This window comes from Penicillium bovifimosum (genome assembly GCF_028826915.1).
Source record: "Penicillium bovifimosum strain IBT 22155 chromosome Unknown utg000002l_segment0_segment0, whole genome shotgun sequence".
Taxonomy (NCBI): Eukaryota; Fungi; Ascomycota; class Eurotiomycetes; order Eurotiales; family Aspergillaceae; genus Penicillium; species Penicillium bovifimosum.
In genome coordinates, this window is record NW_026622711.1 from 4496816 (window position 1) to 4520061 (window position 23246).

Sequence of the window (23246 nt, forward strand, 5' to 3'; positions counted from 1 at the left end):
AGACTTGGGGGGGTATTTATGGTCCAAAATTTCACATCTGAGAGAATAGACACATTTGAATAGGCGTTTGAATGCGCAAACAATAGGAAAGAAACATTCAATAGCCAGCCAATCAGAGCCAGCCGTACGCCATTGACGCGCTGTTCAATAGCCATTGAGTTGCCTAATTGGGAACCTCAATGGGCTTCTTATTGTTCTCAATAAAGATCACGTGATTGTTATTGTTCATGGGGTATCAATGAACCATGTACTGGTACCTCAACCATGCTGGTTACCATCATACACAAAGAAGTACCTGTACATTCGGCCTAAAACATGACCTCGCTAATGCAGAAAATGCGCCTCCAACTCTCTTCCAAACAAGCAAAATGGAATCCTGCGTCGATCCACAAGCCCCTGGCTATGGAGTAAGCCTTCGTACAGTGCATTTGTGTCACCGTGGACAAACGGACTGGATCCCTGGTGATCGGATGTCTCTTCTTCGGTCGGCCGGGGATCTTTGTTGACGTTTACACCTGGACAGTGCGTAGGTCTGGTCAGATTATTGGCTGGTCTCATCATGGACGCAGGGCACCAGACCCTACCGGTAGGGTGGGTGACTCCTTACTGTGAGACGGAACATCGGAACCCGGGAGGTTGGAGTGGGGTTGACCCGGGTAGTATGGCCCACCTGGGTGGAGAGACTGCGCCGTCTGCAAGTTATTAGCAAGGACAACAGCCCCTGTAGATTTCTCGAGTGATACCGGTGTTTATGTCGCGTTCGACATCCAAACCGTCATGGGTTGGTACTGACTTCGCGAAAAGCATCCCCTTCAACTTCCACCTCGCGATCCCGAATCCGCCGCATCAAAGCCAGGAAATTGCTCTGTTGGAACTTTTGATTCTGTTCATTGCGCACGCTGTCGAGCAGTTGTCCTGCTGTCCGCGCTAGTTCGTCTCCATCCCGACTCCGGTTTTGCGGATCCTGCTTATCGCTCTGAGGAATGAGATCCGAGCCAACTCGGATCTCCTGTTGCATGACTGACTCAACAACTTCGGCTTCAGGAGCTTCCTTCAGGTTCTGCTGGGTATCTTTATGATCAACATCTGTGGCTTGCAACTCCAGATCCGCCCGTGCTTGGTCGAACGCAGCCTCAAAGGCGGATTCATCGAATTGCTGTGCGGGGGCTTGCTGCATGCTTTGCATACCCTGCGGTTGCATCTGCATCTGATTCATAGCGGAGCCATACATCGGGAAGCTTGGTGCAAAGGATGGCTGATAGGCACCATGCATTTGCGGGGTTTGCTGGGCCTGGGGGACTGGCGCTCGATGTTGATTCATAAATTCCGAGTGCCACCCGCCATGTGTCGCCGCCGGTGCAACATTTGGCCTTTGTAGTTGTGCTACAGGATGTGAGGGCCCTGAGATTTGCAAGTTCTGGAAGTCTGCCGCCCAACCGGCGTTGCCCGGATGTTGCGCTGCAGGACGTTGTGCCGCAGCATGGTGTATGGGTGCGCCGAAGTGGGCGGGATGTTGTAAGTCGGGCAGTGCAGGGCCACCTAAGTTTCCTTCGAATGCAGCGAACTCGGGGTCAAGTATTCCCTCTTGGCGGTTCTGAGATCGGAAACCCTGAAAGCATATGTTTAGCACAAATGAAACGATGCGACCGTAAGAGAACCACCAACCTGAGCAGGTGATTGACGCGAAGTCAATCGGTCTTGTTGAAGGGTTCGATCAACAGATGTGTGCTTCTGGAAGTTCTGAAGCGCATTCGACGGCCCGCACAGCGCATCACCCATGATGACGTCTTGAGGCCAACTAGAATCAAGCGAAAGGCGGATATTGTAGTAGTGAAGTAAAGCCGTGCTTAAGTCTTCACGTCTATGAGGAGAACAATAACGGAAAGGAGGTGTCGAACTCCAGATGGGAGACTGTCTACGCCACGTCCGCCCTCCGTGGGGTTGCCGACGGCCGAGGCTCATCACGTGAAGGTATGGGGATATGGATCACGTGCACACCAGCTTAATCATCACGATAAGATAGGGAAGGGCCAGGTTGTTTGGGCCTCATACCAACAGGGAGAGCTGCTCAGAGTCCCCGCGCCTTCACAATTGTCCACTTCATTGTTTGCTTCATTTAATCTAACAAAATGGTAAGCTTTTTCTTGCTGCATATCACTGCGCTAGCCCCTCAGTGCCCTCGCTAACACCTTTGAACCTCCAGGCCACCCCCCAGGTGATCTCGAATTCGGGGCACGAAGAGATGATTGTAAGTGCCGCGATATCAGCTTCCAATTGAGATGCCTTGTCATTGCATGTTGGAAGATGAGCTAACTGAGCTATCCGGAAATAGCACGATGCTGGTTTGGACTACTACGGCCGCCGGTTGGCGACATGTTCGTCCGACAAAACGATAAAGATCTTCGACATTGAGGGAGAATCACACCGCCTGGTCGAGACGCTGAAAGGGTAAGCTGGTCCTGCTGTCGGTGCAGTTAGCGATCCGGTCATTGACATGGACATTTGATAGCCACGAAGGTGCTGTGTGGTGCGTCGCATGGGTGAGTGATATCCCAAAATGCAGTTGTTGTCCACCCGGCTGACCGTGTGATTCTCCGATTTAGGCTCACCCGAAATACGGCACAATTTTGGCCTCATCTTCTTATGATGGAAAGGTCTTGATCTGGCGGGAGCAGCCCCAGACCGCAACCTCGCCCTCCGCTGGTAGCACATGGAGCAAGGTCTTCGATTTCTCCCTTCACACGGCCTCTGTGAACATGGTCTCCTGGGCTCCCCATGAAAGCGGATGTCTGCTTGCCTGCGCTTCTTCCGATGGTCATGTCAGCGTGTTGGAGTTCCGCGACAACAACTGGACCCACCAGACTTTCCACGCCCACGGGATGGGTGTCAACTCCGTCAGCTGGGCTCCCGCCGCCTTTGCTGGTAGCCTTATTAGCTCCAACCCTGGGCCCGGTCAACAGCGCCGGTTCGTCACCGGTGGTAGCGACAACCTGGTCAAGATCTGGGATTATAAGTATGTTCTTCAACTGCGAGATATCCAGCCATTGCGTGCGCTAACACATTGCCTTTAGCGCGGAGACCAAATCATACAACCTCACTCAAACGCTTGAGGGACACTCCGACTGGGTCCGAGATGTGGCCTGGTCCCCCAGCATTCTCTCCAAGTCCTACATTGCCTCCGCTGCGCAAGACAAGACAGTCCGCATCTGGACTTCTGATGCTTCTAACCCAGGCCAATGGTCCAGCCAGACACTGGAGTTCGACACTGTTCTGTGGCGCGTTAGCTGGAGCCTTAGCGGCAACATTCTCGCCGTTAGCGGGGGAGATAACAAGGTCAGCTTGTGGAAGGAGAATCTTAAGGGCCAGTGGGAGAAGGTCAAGGATATCGAGGAGTAGTGGGTGCTTGATTTCATATGTTATCTACTATTCCCTTTTTCAACGCATAATTCCTTTTCACCCCAAGCTACACTGCTTCATGTCATAGACACTCCACTAGATCGAGGATTTCGCAAGGACAATTCAGCGCTATAAGCGAGTTCGGTCTGTTTCACATTGTCGTCGTCTCATGACCTTCTACAATTGAAGGACTTTTCCTTCTCAGGACTACTCGCTCAGACTGGACACTACCGCCATTGAGAAGAGACGCACTCGTTCTATTCCATCACTTCTAGACATGGAATGCAGCCCCAGACCAAGTATTCTAATCATCTTCTATCCACGTCCAGAAACACGACGTCGCTGCAAGCTTTCTCTCACCCCCCAGCCATCAGCCAAAAGACCTTTGACCTCCTCGAGACCAAGCCCACTCAGCTCAGGGTAAATGGCCCAAACAGCAACCCACCCAACAGCACAGATAACTGCATAGAGTGCAAACGTCCATGAGGGTGAGATCCATTCCATCATCGGTAGGAACGTGAGACCGATGATGAAGTTCGATCCCCAGTTGGTTGCCGTTGCTAACCCCGACCCCAAAGAGCGAACATTCAGAGGGAAGAGTTCAGACTGCTGCCAGGGGACATTGCCGAGTCCAAGGGCGTACGCTGCAGTGTAGACAGTAAGACAGAGTAGGATTGCGACGGGCATAAGAGAGCTAGTGCCCTTCTCTTGACGCCGAGCTGGGGGATGGGAGTTCCATGTACCGTCCATTGACGAGAAAGAAAAGGCACATACGACCAACGCAATGACCATGACAGGGATTGAGTACAGGAGAATGCGTCGACGACCGATCCTGTCGATCAGCACAAATGCAAGAAGCGTGAAGACGAAGTTCGTCATCGCCACCGAAAGCGATGTCAGTGTCGGGGACGAGAATTGAAGAGAGGAGAAGATGGTTGCAGAGAAGTACATCAGGCTGTTGAATCCACAGAGTTGCTGGGTTGCCTGGAGCATCGTCGCTATGATCAACGCTCTTCTGTTTCCCCCATGTAACAATTGCTCCCCACGTTGAAGAGCATCATGTAGCCACTGCGGCTTCAAACCACGGGGCTTAACTGGTCCCATTTCAGACGCCTCTTCCGCTATCTCCCCGCTGATATTGCTCAGAAGACGGTCTACCACCCGATCACAGCCAGGACAATCCTGGTAGATCTTGGTTAGAACTGTTTTCGCCCGGTCGTTCAGTCCAGCCTGGACCAGCCAGCGAGGCGTCTCCGGTAGAAGAATGAGAATAGCGAGCTGAACGAAAGCAGGGAATGCTCCGAGTCCCACGATCCATCGCCAGCCTCCAGTCGTACTCGAGAACAGCCACCCGACTATGTATGCCACCACCTGGCCGCCGGTGACAAACAGACAGAGGATCGTGACGAGTCTGCCTCTTGCGTGTGACGGAGCTAACTCCGATATATACCTAAATGCAATCCCTACGTATTAACAACTGGCCAATTATCTGCCAAGGCTTATGCGCCATCAACTTACAACGGAGTCACCGCACTCGCACTACCAACCGCAAGCCCAACAATACTGCGCCCAAGCACCATACCCCAAACCTGGCTCGTAAATGCCTGTACCAAAGCCCCAAGCGCAAATAACGCATCTGCGCCAAGTATAACCTTCCGTCGACCAAGCTTATCAGCCAACACGCCGGTAAAAGGACTGGCGATAAGCGCACAAAGACTGGTGCATGATGTAATGAGACTTTTATCGAGCGTTGTCAACGTGCGATCCGAAAGATCCGAGCCGATGGTCACTAAAGTAGACGAAATAACACCTGTGCTGGAAGTTTCAATGGGCGTTAGCGGATCGCAATAGCACACGGAGCAGCGTCATGGCGTGGAATGTGGTAGTGCGCATACTCATATCCAAATAGTAGACCACTTATTCCGGCTGAGAAGGTCAGCGCCCATATAAACCAGCCTCCGGAGTATCCTAGCTCAGAAGTTAGGCTCTCGTCGTGGTTGGCGTCGTCGTCGGAGGTGTGGGACCGGGCGAGCAAAGGAGCCGTCGGACCTGAGAGATCCCGCTCGTCTGCGCCGGGCATATCTTCAGGCTCTGTAAGCTCTATTGCTGGGATACCAGGTCCATGGAGCCCGGGGGGAGGCATTGGCAATGTTAAACTGACGTCTGGGGTAGATTGTGATAAGCTGATAAGCTGATAAGCCGGCCTCATGCCTAGTCATGCGGAAGTCGATTCCACGTGCTCGGACTATTACATAGTACAGACTACAGAGTAACACACTTTAGCAGAGCAGAAATACTAAGTCCGTTTATATATGCGAGTACACTGTAAATACAGGATGGAGATTGGAGGGACTGGCTGTGTCTACTGAGCTAAGATAAATATCTTGTCTCTCAGGGAGAACTCCCGGCATTGGGCCATAGGTATGAATGCTCGATAGAGACGATAATCACGTTGATTCGTGCAGGATATTCATACTTTTGTGGCATTAATATTTACATAACAGCCCTCGAAACTTAGTGCTTAGCCACGACACCAGCAGCATCAGCCTGCGCGGTGATCTTCTTCTTGTAGGCATTGACAGTGCCATCGAACTTGTGAACGGTACCGCCATCGCAAACCCACAGACTGGTGCAGACATTCTGCAACATCGTCACGTCGTGGGAAACCATAACCACACCACCCTCGAACACCTTCAATGCCTCGGACAGAGCATCCATACCCTCGATATCCAGGTGATTGGAAGGCTCGTCAAGAACAAGGATGTGGGGATTGGTCAAAGACAAGCAAGCGAATGCGACACGGGACTTCTGACCTCCGGACAGGAACTCCATACGCTGAAGACCGGTTGTACCGGTGATACCAAATCTGCATGATACGGTTAGTCAATGCAAGGACTGTGAGAGATTTGGGTTCACTTACGCTCCCAGGTGTCGTCGGTATTCCTCGTCGGTTTTACCGGGGTAAGTCTTCGTCATGAAGCCAACTGCACTGGTTGTCATATCCAAAGCGTCGACGTGATGTTGGGCAAAAAATCCGATGCGCAGTCTCGAATTGGTCGAGATGATACCGCTGGTAGGCTCCAGCTGGTTGGTGAGCAGTTTCAGAACAGTGGTCTTACCAGCACCATTAGGTCCGACGATTCCGATACGTGAATCAAGCTGGACATCCAGGTCGACATTCCTGAGAAGAGGCTTGTCCTTGGTGTAACCGAAGCAGACCTCGGACATCTGTACAATGGGCGGTGAAAGCTTCTCAACTCCGGGGAATGCAAAGTGTACGGTGTACTCGGCCTCTGGAGCCTCAAGAACTGGCATGCGCTCGAGTTTCTTGATTCTTGACTGTGCCTCGGAGGACTTTGCGGCGTTGTATCGGAACTTATCAATGAATGCTAGAGACAATTGTTAACATAGCCCTGATAACCAAATCGGTAGGGTGACAAACCTTGCAAGTGAGCTCTCTCGGCCATTTGCTTCTCATATTCGCGCTTGGCAGTTTTCCGACGCTCTTCCTTGGTTGCATAGAAGCTTTCTACTAGGTGTTAGTGCAAATCATGGCTTGAATATCGCGTGACTTACCAAAGTTAGCTCCCCTGTAGTAGTCCAGTCTTTCAGAGTGCTGGTGGATAATATCCGTGGCGACTTCATTCAGGAATGCACGATCGTGAGAAACAACGAGAACAGTACTGGGGTATCCTTGGAGATAATTGGAGAGGAAAGTAATTGACGGCACGTCCAACATATTAGACGGTTCTGTTCGAGTCAGTGGACTGCTTGTTAAGGAAAAGACCAATGGTACATACCGTCAAGCAAAAGGAGATCAGGCTCGCAGAATAGGGCTCGTGCAAGAGACAAACGCATTCTCCAACCTCCGGAGAAAGTCTTGGTGGGATACTGCTGGCGCTCCTTGGAGAATCCAAGACCAGCCAAGATACTGGCCGCACGAGACTCGGCCTTGTCTGACTCCATCTCCGAAAGCTTTGAGTGGATATCGGTTAGTGTGATATCCAGACCCTCTCGTTCTTCGTCAAGTCTAGCGGCATCCTTCGAAGTGTCGGCCATTGAAGATCGTTCTTCTTCGAGGGCTGTCAGTTGTGCGGTGATTTTCTGTGGGTCATTAGTGGATATGCTATAACTAGTAGTAGAGTGGTGACTTGACTAACAGCTTGTTCGGCCAAAAGATGTTTCCGCCACACATCGGCATCCAACACTGCTTGCAACGCCGGTGTATCGTCACCAGTAATCTAGGGCGGAGAGTCAGTAAGAGCCGACCACCAAGCTAGCATCGAGACATACCTCTTGCTCAACGTGAAGAATAGAGACGTGAGTGGGAATCGGGATTTCTCTGCGACTCAAAGCACGCAACAGCGTAGATTTACCGATACCGTTCTGACCAACAAGGCCATAACGACGACCATAAGCAAGTGTGAACGCGGCATCGGTCAAAATACGCAGGCCACTGATCGAGATATCAATGTTATCCAGCTTAATATCCTTGCTCTTGGCTTGGGAGTCGGAGCCCATTTGCAGAGGGTTAACAGCCATGAAGAACTCCTCGTAGGACATGGTCTCATCGGGCTGGTTGAGCAGACGGGACGCCTCATAGGTGACGTTCTTCATTGTCTTCTTGTCCTGCTTGGCGCGAATCTTGCGCTCGGCCTTCTCAAGCTTCTTCTTGTCCACCTTGGACTCCATCTTCCTAGCATTGGCAGATTCCAGGTCGACCGCGTTTCCGGTCAAGCCAAGTGTGGAAGACATGTTTCGCTGCGCGCCGACATTGATAGCTTGTTCGAGCTTTTTGGCCTTGAACGGCATCATTTGCCTTCGCTCTGGGTCGCCATCCTTCGAGCTCACCATGGTGATGAATCTCCCAACCATGTTGCCGATCGCTTCATAGCTTTGCGGGGAGAAATCTCCCGAGGCGGAGACGAGGAGCTCGGTAATGAATTCGGCGGCCTCTGACAAGGGAGACTGGTCCTTGGTCTCTTCGACATAAGAGTTTGCAGCGTGGTTCAAGTAGCCCTATTGTATAATTAGCCTCGACTATTTCGCAACTGTCCTCGGCGGCACTTGTGCGGAGAGACGTACCACCGCGTATTCGCTAATGACGTGGTCGATGCCAGGGATCTGAGCTTGAATTTCAGACTCCATCTTGTAAGACAGGTGGGGTTTAGGTCACGCCGACACAGGCGAGAGGGAGGGAGCTGGAATAAGTAGGTTCTGGTATCGAGGGACCCCGTCTGGGATAGTGGCGGTCCGCGGATTTTTGGATGTGCGTTATCGATAAGGTCACGTGTGTATATGTTGTTGACTCCGATGGCACTCTCAGCAGTCAATGTTCACCCTCAATTTTATAGTGGGAACCTTGTAAGCTCAGATCTTTGCCTAGCTGTTTTACTTGATTCAATTTGGATCTTGCTTGGATAGCATAGTCTCTTCTCCCTTCCAGGTGTCAGGATCTGATGTACAGCAATGGACTATACAATGTGAGCGAGTTCTACAAACTTGGACAATGCGAAGATAGTCGATCCATAGCATGATAGCTTAGAATTCGATGAGTCAGAAACAGATGGAACGAGTTAAAAGAGCCTTGATAGTCACTATTGGTCATAGAGTGAGAGCCTTGGCCAAGTCAGAGTGATGAGCCAGTAAGTTGGACACTGAGAGCCGGCCTGCAGGGAGTCAGTGAACACATGTACTTAATAGCACGCTGTCTTCTGTGTATGTTCCGTGATCTCTCGTGAAGCCAGTCCGCTATATGGCTGAGAGCCAGAGCCTCCATCACATATGCTTGACTCCTAAGGAACCATTCCGACACAGCGAATAGGTTGGGATCAGAGCTATCGGAAGATAGGAGTAACACCAGATTTTGGAATGATTCAGTCTCGCCTCGCCTAGAAGAAATAACCGCGCTCTAGTTAGTTAGTAACTTTCCATAGGTCTAATTGATTGACCGCGTAATAGTCGGATTTTGAACCACAGGGGGGCGTTTGTGATACCTGCGTACGGGAAACAAGCATCAGATCACCCGAATGTCACACCTCATGTTTGTCGGTAAAAAGGTTCTTAGTAGCAGGCAAGTATGTACTGTATGTAAATGTAGTTAGCGCATATCGTACTTGGTCAATCCTAGTAGTAGTGTCTGCCGTCTCCCCAATCGTCGATTGATGAGCTATACGAGATTTAGCTTCCGGCGATGATCATCTCATGTTCGGTTTGAGGGAGAGGCAGGACTGACCGCTCGTCTGGCTCGGAGACATTTCAGCTACAGCTGATGACAATATGTAAGTTTCTGTTGAGATGGTGGAGTTGGAAGACGGGATCTGTAGTATGTATGCTTCGCATCAACGACCAGACTGTGACGAAACTCTTGCCTTAATTAGATGCCTTTTGCAGGCTGCAGGGTTTCATATGCAGTTTCATGTTGAGAGATGCATCAGACCAGCAATGGGCAGCGGAATGAGATCCGGCAAGCGCACCCAAAAGCACTGGTTAATCGAACCTCGTGTACTCCGTACCGAGTACTCAGTACTGACAAGGACGATTAGACAAACTCGGAAACTCGGGGCCGGAAGCTGACTAGGTGAGATATTTTGAAATCACACTCATCGCAAGAATCGGAAATTGCAAAGCACGGGCTTGCAGAATTGCCGAGAGTTGAACGCCGAAGTCAAAAGACATCGGTCGCGATCTTTGTTTATTATGGCCCGATCCGATTCGGGATTAGCCAAGAAATGATCATTCGATCAGAGCGCTTTAAGATCCAGCATTTGCAAGGAATATCTTATCCCGGGCTGCAGATCGCAGTTGGCACTGATATAACGGGTGGTGGCAGATTGAATCACGGGGGTGACAGGGAAAGAAATGCCTGAATATACGAGGTTGAAAGCATTGGTTCATAACTTTCTCGAACAATCTTGACAGTTGACAGGGTACACATGGCAGCACCGGAGACGATCACTTCGAACGTGGGAACGTAACCCCTGTTCGTATGTTGACCTTCCCAACTGAATGATTGGATATGCCGATCCGTAGAAGCGAGGAACTAAGTTCACCTTTCAGGGCTTCGGAAGACCTAGATCAGATATGGACAAATAAAAGAAAAGAAAAATGAGCTTGAAACACAAGAGGCTCTCTCCACTCTGGATTGGAGACGCCGTTGTGGTCCATTGTTGACGGTCGAATGCCACCACACAACTCGGAAACAGAAACCGATGGGTGCTCTCGTCCAATCCAGGGGGTCTTCTGTTTCTCTTTTTCTCTGTTCATAAATTGGAAGGAGTGGGGTTCGATCGATATGACGATCAACCAGAAAAGAGTAACACCGAGGGACTGGATACTCTTTTAGGTTGACAGAATCGAACAGGTCAGATTCTCGGTGTCTTCCGTACTCAACATCAATAGCGAAGATCGATGTGGAATAGTGAGCTACTACTTCGTACTGAGCCCCGTTCGTTCGCATGATGATAATTTGAAGCTATTCACTGCTGGTAGCCTTACATATTGCTTCTCTTCCCGGCTCTATTCGACTGGTCAGCTTGCGGCCGGATAGTATGCCGCTCTAGAAGCAGAATCAGCCGAAAGTGGACCTGAAAGAAAGCATAAACAAAAGCATTTTCATAAATGATGACGGCTTGACAGGTTCAATGGTGGATAAGCCGAGCTGCCGAGATATACCGCACCTGTTTGAGCCTTCTCAAACCTCGTTAATAACCTCGCACCATGGTTCAGGATGGAGCTACCTCGGAGAAAGAGTTCATCGTGGGAAACCAGTGGGCACTGATCGGCCTGAGGGGCTTGCGATCTCGCGACTAACAATCCCAGTCAGGTTAGGGGGCCGAGGACGCGATCCCAGCCAGCCGAAACAAGATGTGTGGGGAACTTCTGGACCGATGGCTTTTTCTGGGCCATTTCCTTGCTATTCTGACCATTCGTGGAGCCACTGAAGGACGGAGTTTTCCGTTTTATTTCCTTGGAATAAGTTCTGGACTATGACGCCAATGCAATGTGAGCCGCAAGGGACGCAAGTGGCCTGCCAACATTGCGCCTAATCTCTGGCCTGCATTTGCAATAACACCCGCAGGATCGTGCACGAATAGGCACTGTTTCGTGCTTCCCTGCCACAGAGTGCAATCGGGGTATTATCTCCACAGGATGACATGCGAGACTAGCTGAGGGTGGTGGGTGGTTGGTCGATGATTAGTCGTCAAAGATCGGGTTTGTTTTGATTTAGAGTATACTTGATATTTCATAATCTTCATATCTTCATATCTTCATAATCTTCGTTTCTCATGAGAGATGACCACCACAAAATAATTGAAGAGGCCAAAATCCATTCGCAACTTGCAAGGGTCTAAAAGGAGGGAGTTATTGAAGTTGCTCCTAGCGTGCGGGCGGAGCTGAGATTAATCCCCGGCCGCTGTTGTTGTTGATTTCCCCATCTGCGGTTCATCAGATCTCCTTCTTTACTCGGCCTCCTAGGGGCGAGAGGCAGCTCAATCTTTGCTCGTCGATGCTCATTCATTCATTTCCTCCTTCCAATTTATGCGTCATTAGATCGTGGCCCGGTAAAGGCAGCGCATTTCATTCCTTAACGTTGCGCACTCCCATCCCTCGATCCCTCATTAACTTCTCTCGACACCTCCGCTTGCGCTTCCATCTGGAATGTCATTCACGAAGTTAATCAACCTGGAGCTGATCGTCGGGGTGTTTGACACTCTTTCCGACATCCTCTAAGGATGGATCACATATCAACGGTAAGCTGCCAAGCCAATATCAGGATGCGGAGCAAGACCCGAATTGCTTTGCAAGACGGGATGTTGTGATCAAGAAGGACTTGTGCTGATTGAAAACTCTAGTTATGTGCTCTGAGCACAGTCGGATTAGCCCCCGCCGGGCTCGCACTCGGTCGCGCTGAACGGAACCAACGCCCCAGCCTCTTCCGGCGCAAAACACTCGCTCAAGATACCCCCAGTCAGGCCCCGAGGGAAACCAAACAGATCCCAGTGGATGTCCGGCCCAAGACCGCTATCCCATCTAGAAGTCCGGCGGCCGAATGGCTCGCCGCCAGGGAGGCGGAGAGCGGGCATGAGAATCAATATCAAGCATTCGATGCGCGAAAGACACCACCGCCTCTTAGCGCCAGACGCCGGAACCGTGGTCAGACCCTCACCAACCCGCCTTTGCGCATCCCCGAGAATGAATCAACGGACTCGTCGGTCCGCACTCACACCCAGCGACCATCCACTGGCTGGCTGCGGCGCTTGTCGAAGGCCTCGTTCCAGTCGGAAACCCCGACCGCCAACAGTCCAGTGTCGCCATCGTTCAATGGATTAGGAAGTCCCAATCAGCGACGATCGCCGAATAAGCTGATCAAGCGGCCAGTCTCACAGCACACCAACATGCACCCCCTCATGTCTGGGCCGTCGCCATATGCGCTGCGCCGGCCTGCCACCAGTCACCAACGTTCCGAGTCCATGATCTTTGATTATGAAGCTTATCTTCCCAAGCTATCTGTCGAAGGTCCAGCGATCGAGGATTTTGAGCTCGATAAACAGAAGCAGTGGAAACCCTTCTTCTTTTCCAAGGCCGGTACATTGGCAGAGCGACTTTCCCGCAGGTTCTCTACTTCCACTGTGCCAAAGGCTCAGAGCCTTCGACAGATCGTGTCCGATCAGGGTGATCTTCCCGCCTTGGTTATGGCTAATGTCGTTTCGCCTGACCCCGTGACGTTCCGCGAGGAGCAATCAGTGTGTCATACACCAATTGAATTCCGTGATCCGTTTCAACCGGCCGTGGTAAATCCTGGGCCCGAGCAATCACTAGCCCCGGCCCGCCTACCAGAAAAACCATGCCACAAGCATTCCTACTCGGTCAATGATGTCGAGCCAAAGGTTATCATGGCTCACACAGTCACCGCGCACGGGACACCGATTATGGGACCTGTTCGCGGCGGTTCTCTGAAACGTGTGAAGGGCAGGACCTTTTCTATTCCTAGCTCTGAACTTTCAGCCAAAGAAAACGATGTCGTTAGCCCGACTTCCCGGGAGCCTAACCAGCGGCGAAACGTCACCGATCCAAGCCTGTCTTGCGCTCCGCATTCTAACTCGCAGCCTGGTTGGGCGTTGTCGGCTTTGGAAAGACGATCGCAAGTTGGGCCCCGATCGGTCTCGCAGGATTATAGTATTGGCCTGGGATCTCGGTCGGGTCCACGTCAAATGACTTCGGATGCGGTCGCCCTGTCGGCCTGGCAGCATGCCTCACGTCCTGGTCAGACAGCTTATGGTTCTCTTCGTCGCCGTCCCAAGGGCTTCTCAATATCGGAATCCGACCCGGCTTCCACAATCATTGGTTCAGATGACACTCGCGTGTTTACATCATGCGATGAATATGAAACTGACGTGATATCCGACTATTGGGACTCGGTCCGCACACGTGAGACAAATAGAAGTGGTCTGAAGGGGTTGCGGATCGAAACAATGTTCGACAAGGCAGGCACGGGTTTGGTTAACGAGGAAGTCACAACTTTGGAGTCTCTCCTTCCAAGTGGTTCCTTGGCGCCTCCATCTTTGGACCAGGGTCCTCAAACGTTCGCATCGGCCGAGGTCTCGAAGATTGAAGCTCCGTCGGGTCCTCCCGAAAGTCCGGATCTCGACAATCTCAGCATGATCGAGTCTCTTCATGACGATGGCGACTGTTTCTCGTCATCTCTGACACGATCACTGGCCAAATATGCTGAACAGTCTGAATTACCTGACTCAGGCATGGACTTGTCTGATGTGTTTGCTGGCGCCATGGATTCTGACAACAAAAAGACAAACATCTTTGACTGGTCTGAACAACCACGCCCTGATCGCGAGTCGTTTGATTGTGAAACTCGTCCCAAAACCATGCAAAGCAAACAAGAGGGCGCTATTGACCGAAACGGCCGCGCTGTGTGCCGGAAGGCACCATCCACTGTCCACCTTCGAAGCCAGAGCGTCCCCGTTGTCAGTGAACTCCCAGTCAACGAAACACGTCAAACTTCTGGTAAATTCGGTACTTGGGGCCTGGGCAGCAAGGGCGTTAGTGAGGACTGGGATAACGATTTCGACTTTGACGAGACGGAGGAAACACCCGTCGCCGAAGACAAACAACTTACCGCGTCTGATATCAGTCGCCAGAGCATGACTGTCCCCAAGGCCATTCTGGAGCGCCAAGCCAGTCTCCGCGGTCAATTCGGGCAGGTTCAGGAATTGACATTGCTAGTGGAAGAATTGAAACGCCTCCGCCATCAGGCAAACGTGCTAGGTGTTCTGAACGGGTCTTCCAGCGGGCTGTGGGCGGAAGCCGAGCAGATCGTGAATCTTGCTACGATTGACGACGAGGAAGAGCATCATTCGCCACCTCGATCTCCTTCACTCACGTTCAGCTTTGATGAATCAGATGATGAAGATGAGGGCCTCCACGCATCCAAGAGAAATAGCGAGGTTTCGTGGGACGGTCCTCGGGGTGAAAGTGGCGAGCCCACTCAATCCCTCACTCAGCTTGCCAAGGAGCCCCCAAAGTCCAAATCCGTGCTTGATATCCTTCAGCCTCACCGCGAACAACAGCCATCACCTTCTACTCTGAATGAGTCGGAGCTCTCGTCTCGTGCGAAGAAACTCCCATTTGATACTACATCGTTGAAGCATTTGGTTGCTCGCGCTGGAGTGGTGACACGTTCCTTGAAGGAGGTTATTCGCAAGGCAGATGGGGTAGCAAGCAGCCCACATGACTTCCCCCAGGACCCGCCATTCCGTCGTATATTTGATAAGCCGTCTCACGATGATATTGCTAGCTTCGAAGCAGCGCTAGCCGACATGTCTTAATTGCCTTCCTTCCTTCTTTCACGTCGACATCATACATCAACACTCACTCCCTCTCATTATCTTCTTCTCCGCCAACACACTCATGAGATGACCCGAACAAAAACACCTGAAGATCATTTGTATGACCATCTTCACCATTCATACCATAATGTTTCCGCCCCTCACTGATCTCGAATGATCAAAAACGACAACACCTCTTTCCGCTTTATTTCTCGTGTACAACTCTTCCCCAAATGTACATCGCCCATCCTACGTTATTCCCTTTCTCTTTACTTTCATGTGTGCCTCCACACTCCGAAGTTTCCAACGAGTACCTACGGGGCTCATGACCTTTCATTTTCTCTTGTCTCGTCTCTTTCCTATTCCTTTCGTTGTTTCATATTTGCGCAACCCATATCTTCTAATTGCGCTACTAATCACGGAGGATTCCTTTAAAAGTGGATGACCTACACTCTGATGATGTTTTCACACGAAGACCAGCCCCTACAAGACAAGATGAAAAGCAATGACCCCTACATGTGATGATCAACAACCCGGGGACAAGAGCATTATCATGAACTTGCCAACCTGTTTAAGTCTAATTCAAATGACAAAGTTTCGCTATGCATTCTCCATTGTAAATTATAGGATAGACGCCGTTTGAAACATGCACCCAATATCCAGTGGCGGGCTGAGAGCCGCAGAGCGACACCCTATGGACCTAGGCTAATGTTTAGGGCTGTGTCCACCATCTGGGCTCCGGTGTTTATTGTACTATGAGAAATATTCTAAGGTATAGAGTGATAGGTGACAGGTTGAAACCTAGGTTCCATGGCAGGCATGATGTTTGGGTAAGGTATACTTCAGCGGACGACAATATGTATCCGGGTCACCCTCTAGCTTCGATATATATCGGAGCTACCCGTGCCGGACATCCAGGATGGTTCGAACGTCCCATTGATACAGGAGCTCATTATGAATTATTCGTTAATCTATTGCATTAGCTTCAACGGTTCCCGCGATTCCTCTTTGGTATAGATCTGATAAGTGATAAGTCCACTGCGGCCTGCTCGTGGAGGCGCTTTGTGGCTGCCGCTGCATCCGTTCCAAGGTTACCATGGTCCATGGATCATGGAATAACCTATCCACATGTAAAGAAGGGGGGTTAATTGTCTCTATTATTTGCTGTAGAGCTTCTATGAATGCACTGCCATTCGATACTAAGCGTGATAAAGCCGATTGTAGCGGACAGAATTATTCCGAATATTATCCGACGAATCGGGAAATGAGGAACTGAGGGAGCTTAGAGTAGTTACTTAGAGCTCATTGGCGTTTCAGCCTGAAGGAATCTGGAAATCACAGCCTCGAATTCGCTCATCTATAGACGGACTTTTGCATCTATCTAATGCTTGATATTGTAGGTTCCCAGGCTGTCTACTCGAAAAATAAGCATTACCGTGGAGATCCAGGCTTGGCGTTAAGATAAGCGAACAGTGTACGCAGTCGTACTCCGTAGGAAATCCCTTGCTCTTAGCCTCTTACACAGTACACAGCACAACAGCTGAATACAATAATACACAGTACAGCAATTTCCAGTGTAACCAAACAAGCTGTACACCGTCAGGTCCCACCAGGGGTAATTGGCTCAGGGGCAGCCATCCTATGATTGGCTGTCACCGAGCGGGTTCCTGACGCTAACCGCAGAAGACCCCCCCAAAGGGCCAAAACACAGTCTTACCCTCACCTTGCTTGCTGCAGTTTCCGAGTCTCGATAATGACTGAAAAGGGTGAAAGATCAGAGTGATATATGATTCAAAACAAAACTAGAGACAATAACAACAATAATAAGAGAGGACAATCGGTCAGGTGTTCTATCTCTCCACTCAGGGGGACAATGCGGAGATAGACAGAGTACTACACATTACCGAGTGGTATTATTGTGTGGGCGCTAGTCCACTATTCTAGAACTCCTCAGTCTTCTCTCCTTCTCCTCTTTTCCCTTTCCAACACACTCGTTATCCGACCCCCATTCATTCCCTCGGGCTGCTGGCCGCCGTTCATTTGAGGAACTTGTTCCTGTCCATTCCTTCCGATTGCCCTGCTCTTCACGCTCTTTTTATCCTATCCATAAGATCATCCTGCTCTCTGAACTGTGATCCGATCTTAAATGACGAGCATCAATCATCAGCGGCCATCGCCATTTTAAAACGTGTTGACCGGTCTTCACGTTCCAACCCGAGTCGGGTCTATCCCCATAGACCAGACTGCCTCGACCATGTCTCCTGCTCACCATGCCGGCTTGGTGATGCGAAACCACTTCCGCCGGGATGTCGTCCCCTCACATCGTCTGCCGTTTTTGGCCCCCAGTGCCACCTCTATAGTTGCTGAGCTTCCATCCCTCGTGGCAAGAGCCGAAGAATCTGGGAGGACGACGGGTGAAAAGCCTACCAGCAACCTGACCACGACGGTCTTGCCAGTCGTGCTCGGTGCAGGTGTACCCATTCTGTGTGCTATCATTGTTCTCATCGTGCTTCACCGGAGACACGTCAAGAAACTTCTGCGGGAAGATGCAAACGATAAACATAAATCTCTCGATTTCGGAATGGACGAAGTGGGGCCTGCCACCAGGAGAGGACCACATGGAAGAATGCCACCGATGTCAGAACCCAATCATACCAAAGGGTTGTCACTGGATGTCGGCCCGTACTTGGTACCTCCTCCGGGTCTGCAAGGTGCATCTCCGGAATCTTTGCGCTCCATGTCAATTGATGACGGCAAGTACCGTCCGGCCACTGCTTCCATTCGGTCATATTCCAGGAACAACAACCACGACGATGCATCGAGCTTCGTCGGTTCCCGACTTGACGGCCCGGATGATGGTAAATCAGGTCTTCTTGTGAATGCACAGAGGATGTCCCGTTCATCTCCGCCGCTGTACTCTCCCACTGAGTCTCGTGGACCCAGTTCGTTGGGCCAGCATCATGACTACCTTGGACCGGTTCCGGGGTTGTCGCCTCCACCTCCTGCAGTGCAACCCGGGATGGCTATCGGAAGTCCTACCGCTGAAAGGATTCCCTCGCCAGAGCCACTACCTCATCTGGACACCACCTCCGGCCTTGACTTCGGACTGGACAACACGACATACAACGCCTACACCAGTCCGCCCGAAGAGCGCCTGAACTTCCCGCTGCCTGATCCCACTCAATCTGCCCACGGGGAGCATGGCCAGATTCCTGCATCACAGCTTCCTCGTATTTCCCTGCCGGCCAGCGATGTTACCACTAGTGACTATGGCGATGACCGCAAGTCGCAGTACACTCTCCCTGCGGTCAACATCCATGACACAGAAGATGTGCGCCATGATACCTTAAACAATGACAACAAACTCCCAGACCTTCCAGAGGACCCGAACAATCTGGATGCGGCATATGATAACCGCCGCGACACCCGCCGGATGACTCTCGGTCTGCGCCCCTTGCCTCCAGAAGACCCTGCCGACAACCCCGAACAGCGTGCCAATCGAATCCGCTCCTTCTACAAGGAGTACTTCGATGAGAGCAAGCGGGAGACAACCTACTACGAGGACTTCGGCCCGGAGTTCTACGAGGGTGGTGGTGCAGGCGGTTTCATCTACGATCCCACCACGGGAGACTACTACGATGCCGCTCCTGTCGCTCCGTACGCCGAGCCGGTCACCCGCCGCGCAATGACACCGCCACCTCGCGCTCCTCCCCGCTTCCAGGGAGCCGCCCGCCACATGGCCACCAACTCCGCCGGCTTCAACGACTACCCCGGCCCGCGCGCATTCTCCTCCGCCTCCGGCCGCATGCCCGGTCCCCGCGGCGGCTTCAGGAAGCCCATCCCTCCTCCTTCGCCGCTGGCTGTCCTCCCCACTCCTCACATGTTGACCGACGACGCCATCTTCAGCGCCATGGACTTTGCACCCGCGCATGGCTACAAGGACCGCCGTGAAGGTCGTCCCGAGACCCCCACTGGCGGCCTTCGACCCTACAGCCCTGCCGTGCGTGCCCACACCCCGCTGGTCTCTGCTTTCGAAGAGCTCTCCGTTATGCCCAGTCCCCACGCTCTGCGCAAGTCCGGCACGTTCACCAACCTGGATTTCGTGCCTCCGCCCCGGTTCAAGAACGAGGGCACCGGCAGCGATGCGGGTAGTATCCGCAGTGCTCGCAGTGCGGTCTCTGCTGCTCACCAGAATAACATCCGCATGGGCAACTACCGCGTCAGCCGCTTACCGGCCGAGGCGGTTGGCACTAAGGACGATATGATGGCCTCTCTGCGTCCGAAGTGGGATATGAACAACACATAAGGAAACAGACTTGCTTTATTTCCAACGTCATGACTCTGCTGTTTTGGTACCCTTGTATAAGAATAAGAGCATGTGATGATTCTGTTTTGTTTCGTTATTTTTCTGATCTGGGATCTGGGTCCTCCGGTGCTCGAGGCTTTTGGGGGCGGGAAGATGGTCATCCCGCCTTGTTATATACATTACTGTGTTCTCTTTGTCTTTTTGTCTGGAACTCTGCTATCTACGGCGTATATAGAAGATGGTTGAATTCCTTTCCCGTGACCTGAAATTTCATTTCGTTTGCCCTGTCCGGGGCTGTACATTCGGATCATTCTTATCGGCATGGGTTGCTGAGTTTGTCGGAACCTAGGCCACGCAGTTAGGCGTGCAACTAGGCGAGCCGGGTGTTGGGGGCCATAGCGCCCTCGAGCTAATTATGAAGCTACGATATTAGTTCGGTGAAGTGATATTAGTTGTGAGAGTGATCCCCAGTATAGACGCGGAACTTAGCATTGAAGGCTACCAAATGCTACCGCTATTCTTAGCCTACCGATCTACGATGTAATCGCCAAGTCGACTACGATCAAGCGCCGGCCCCTCCATGTCTATCGTGTTTAGACCATGGACGAGAGATGAGCCACACTGCCAAGACAATCGAGAACTTCAAACAGTCAGGGGCTAACAAAGTGAGCGATCACAATAAATTAATTTTGAAACGCTAGCAATGGGCCAGACACCAAAAACAAGATTAATTTTACGCTGATCGTATTTTATGCATTATGTATTTGATCATAGACATGGCATAATGATGTTTATTTACCAACGTTGAAGTGGGGAAATAGGAACAGATTCAAATTGTGGCGACTGAGTACATTGTGCATCATTGACTTCAATTTTACCTGGTAGCTTGGAACGGATTACCATATAAATGTACATAATAGTAGGTGGATTCGACCACGGACTCTTGGAGGCAGATTTCTCCCTTGCTGAGAGTCAGAGTTCGACTTAGCCATGGGTACCCTCATCTCGGGTCAATTCTTGGATCTTTGGTACCGAATAATGTTCAACCGATGTATCGCATTGTGTTGTGTGAACGATACATGTACATGTACAACATAAAGGTGTGTACGGAGTACACAGTAGGAACAGCCCTATGTCAGACAGGGGAGTCGCATGGCCGGATCAAGGGATTACTGGAAACGGCGTCATGTTTGTGGGGGATGCAACTGCAACTTGACCGTAGCAAGGATACGGGGAGTTAGACTGTTATATGTCAGAATTTAAGGCCGTTAAGAGAATAAATGGAAGAGATCCCGATTCTATTAATACGACTAGGAATGCAGATACGCTGCAATCGTAAGAAATCTCCACTTCCCACTTCCAGAGCGTCTCACTCTTTCACACACTTCTCTCACACTCTCCCATGGCTCCCGACTAGATTCGGCCTTGAGAGAGATTGTGACGCTTCTGGCATTTTCTTCACCATTTCCATTTCATCTTCATCTTTTTCTTCTTCTTCCACTTCTCAATTTTCCGACCGATGGTTCTTGAGATATTACCGATTTTCCCCTGAGGCTCCGATCATACCCCCGTCTGTCTTTACGCGTCCCCAAGACGCAGTCTTTCGTTAAATCGATCTTCTCGAAATCCTACTCGTGGACCTCTGGTCTTTTCATCACATATTATTCGATTCCGGAGGTATTCCTGATCTCTCAAATTCGCCGAACGGTCTCCCGGTTCAGGATCGCTTTGATCCTAACAACCACCACCCACACCGGAGAGCACGAACATCATCCAGACAAGGTCTCAATTGAAGATGTCTACTCTACTTAAAAACGCCGCCGCCAATGCTGCCGCCCTTCCTTCTGGCGGCGCTGTGCCCTCCGAAAACCCCGCGGATCCTTCCGCATCGAATTCGGCGAGCGAGCCTAGCGAACCCGCTGCCACTCCGAGTCCCTCTCCTAGCGAATCTACCCCCGCGCCTTCGGACTCTTCTAGCACATCCACTACCGAACCACCACCAACTTCCACCCCGAGCTCCTCAAGTACTACCACTAGCAGCACACCCCCGCCTGAGTCTAGCACATCGACCCCCCCGCCTACGAGCACTTCGTCCACATCTTCTACCACAACCCCGCCGAGCACTACTTCTGCCCCCGAGACGTCAGTGGGCTCCTCGACCTCCACTGGCAGCCAGGGCACTACTGTTGTTTACGTGACATCCACCCAAGAGCCGCCCCCTAACACCGGCACCTCGGCTCTCGCGTCTACCAGCGCAACCGATGCGGCCGGACTCGCAACCTCCACCGCAGCCGCAGCATCCGGCGGACTCACTCCTGGCGGCACCATCGCGGTCGCAGTCGTTGTTCCCGTTGCTTCAGTGGCATTGATCATCTTGGCTCTCCTCCTTTTTCTGGCGCAAGCGCAAGGCGAAGAAGGCAGCCGAGGAAGAGCGCCGCAAGGAAGTGGAGGAGTATGGATTCAACCCAAACAACGACCCAACCCTGCCCGGCATGGCAGGCGTTGTAGCTGCTCCCAAGGACGATTCTTCCGGCTACCGCGGTTGGGGAACCACCTCCGCCGGGCGCAAGGCGTCCACCAATCTCTCCAGCGGATTTGGTGGTCTTGCCATGTCGGAAGGAAGCGGCCCTGGCTATCACCACGCCGCAACACCTAGTGACGGCACTGTGCAATACTCCGATGGCGCTCGTCCTGACTCTGGCGAGGTTGTCGAGCCCATCGGTGTGCTGGGCGCTGCCCCGGTGGCTGCGAACAACCGCAATGGCGACATCCACCGCGGTCCGTCCAACGCATCCTCCGCTTACTCGGCCGCCAACCGCTCCGAGGCCTCGGAGGAAAGCCACATGTCCGCCCACCACCCGTCGGGTGGTTACTACAGTGAGAATCCGTACTACGGCGACATGGCCACACATGGGGCGTACGGCGGTGATGAATACCAGCCTGTGATTCGCGATGTGCAGGCGCGCCGTAATACCCGCATTGAGAACCCCGGTGTCTACCCACGACAAGGGAATGCCGGTATCGCCCAGAACTTCTGATGACCGCCCCGACTTTGAATCGGATTCTTTTGACTAATATTTGATTCCCAAAAGCTCGGCATTTTCTTTTTTTCTCTTCTTGTCTATTCCTGCACAATACCACACGCTCTTTCGTCTTGATCACCGCCGAATACATTCGTTATTACGGGTCTTTCATGTTCCAATTCCCGGCGCGATGGACCTTCGCTTTCTCATGTCCCTATTGTCCACTACCCTTTTTTTTACATCTCTTTTTTTACCCCCTTTCCATCTCTAATCAGCCTGTCGGGCTTTGATCTCTTTCTGGTCATCTCTGTTTGATATATCCCGCGCATCTGATCCCAGCTGCATAGCTCTTGTCTTTTGGCTGTTTACTCCGCCTCTGTTTGTGCTTACTGTTTTTGTGTTATGTCTTCGGACGTGGAATTGTAAGGAGCTGCATTTATGTACATTCTGTTGAGCGTGGAGATTTCCCATGCATTGGATATACTCGAGATTTGCAATGATACCTCGGGTGTCTGGAGTGGAGTTACTCCCAGTTCCCTGCATATTTCAACTGGTACGGATTGACTACAGTATATGATTGTACACTATGTATGTACGGAGTACATTGCACATAGATATGCTGATCTGGAGCAGATCTGCGCAATAACGTCCGAGGCTCCACTTTAGCGGTGAAGA

At 51.5% G+C, this 23246-nt stretch overlaps 7 protein-coding genes across 7 annotated transcripts; 4 read left to right on the forward strand and 3 right to left on the reverse strand.

Annotated features, from left to right (window-relative positions):
- Positions 1 to 557: 557 nt before the first annotated feature.
- Positions 558 to 1779, reverse strand: pex20 (the record flags this gene model as incomplete). Its single annotated transcript, XM_056663631.1, has 3 exons — positions 558 to 692; positions 794 to 1609; positions 1666 to 1779. The coding sequence occupies 3 exons, from the start codon at positions 1777 to 1779 to the stop codon at positions 558 to 560; spliced, it is 1065 nt and encodes a 354-aa protein (XP_056525744.1).
- Positions 1780 to 2129: 350 nt separating this feature from the next.
- Positions 2130 to 3396, forward strand: sec13 (GTPase-activating protein SEC13; the record flags this gene model as incomplete). Its single annotated transcript, XM_056663632.1, has 6 exons — positions 2130 to 2132; positions 2204 to 2248; positions 2333 to 2448; positions 2510 to 2540; positions 2604 to 3013; positions 3072 to 3396. 6 exons carry the CDS (start codon positions 2130 to 2132, stop codon positions 3394 to 3396), a joined length of 930 nt encoding a protein of 309 aa, XP_056525745.1.
- A 315-nt stretch (positions 3397 to 3711) lies between these two features.
- N7515_002889 (putative MFS myo-inositol transporter) lies at positions 3712 to 5539 on the reverse strand (the record flags this gene model as incomplete). Its single annotated transcript, XM_056663633.1, has 3 exons — positions 3712 to 4846; positions 4915 to 5211; positions 5292 to 5539. The coding sequence occupies 3 exons, from the start codon at positions 5537 to 5539 to the stop codon at positions 3712 to 3714; spliced, it is 1680 nt and encodes a 559-aa protein (XP_056525746.1).
- A 371-nt stretch (positions 5540 to 5910) lies between these two features.
- On the reverse strand, positions 5911 to 8544 carry N7515_002890 (putative AAA family ATPase GCN20; the record flags this gene model as incomplete). Its single annotated transcript, XM_056663634.1, has 8 exons — positions 5911 to 6262; positions 6317 to 6785; positions 6839 to 6925; positions 6973 to 7146; positions 7197 to 7500; positions 7557 to 7637; positions 7690 to 8415; positions 8482 to 8544. 8 exons carry the CDS (start codon positions 8542 to 8544, stop codon positions 5911 to 5913), a joined length of 2256 nt encoding a protein of 751 aa, XP_056525747.1.
- Positions 8545 to 12131: 3587 nt separating this feature from the next.
- On the forward strand, positions 12132 to 15242 carry N7515_002891 (uncharacterized protein; the record flags this gene model as incomplete). The annotated part of the gene is made up of 2 exons (XM_056663635.1): positions 12132 to 12149; positions 12252 to 15242. The coding sequence occupies 2 exons, from the start codon at positions 12132 to 12134 to the stop codon at positions 15240 to 15242; spliced, it is 3009 nt and encodes a 1002-aa protein (XP_056525748.1).
- Positions 15243 to 17496: 2254 nt separating this feature from the next.
- Positions 17497 to 19548, forward strand: N7515_002892 (uncharacterized protein; the record flags this gene model as incomplete). The annotated part of the gene is made up of 1 exon (XM_056663636.1): positions 17497 to 19548. One exon carries the CDS (start codon positions 17497 to 17499, stop codon positions 19546 to 19548), a length of 2052 nt encoding a protein of 683 aa, XP_056525749.1.
- Positions 19549 to 21343: 1795 nt separating this feature from the next.
- Positions 21344 to 22586, forward strand: N7515_002893 (uncharacterized protein; the record flags this gene model as incomplete). The annotated part of the gene is made up of 2 exons (XM_056663637.1): positions 21344 to 21907; positions 21951 to 22586. The coding sequence occupies 2 exons, from the start codon at positions 21344 to 21346 to the stop codon at positions 22584 to 22586; spliced, it is 1200 nt and encodes a 399-aa protein (XP_056525750.1).
- Between the last annotated feature and the right edge of the window lie 660 nt (positions 22587 to 23246).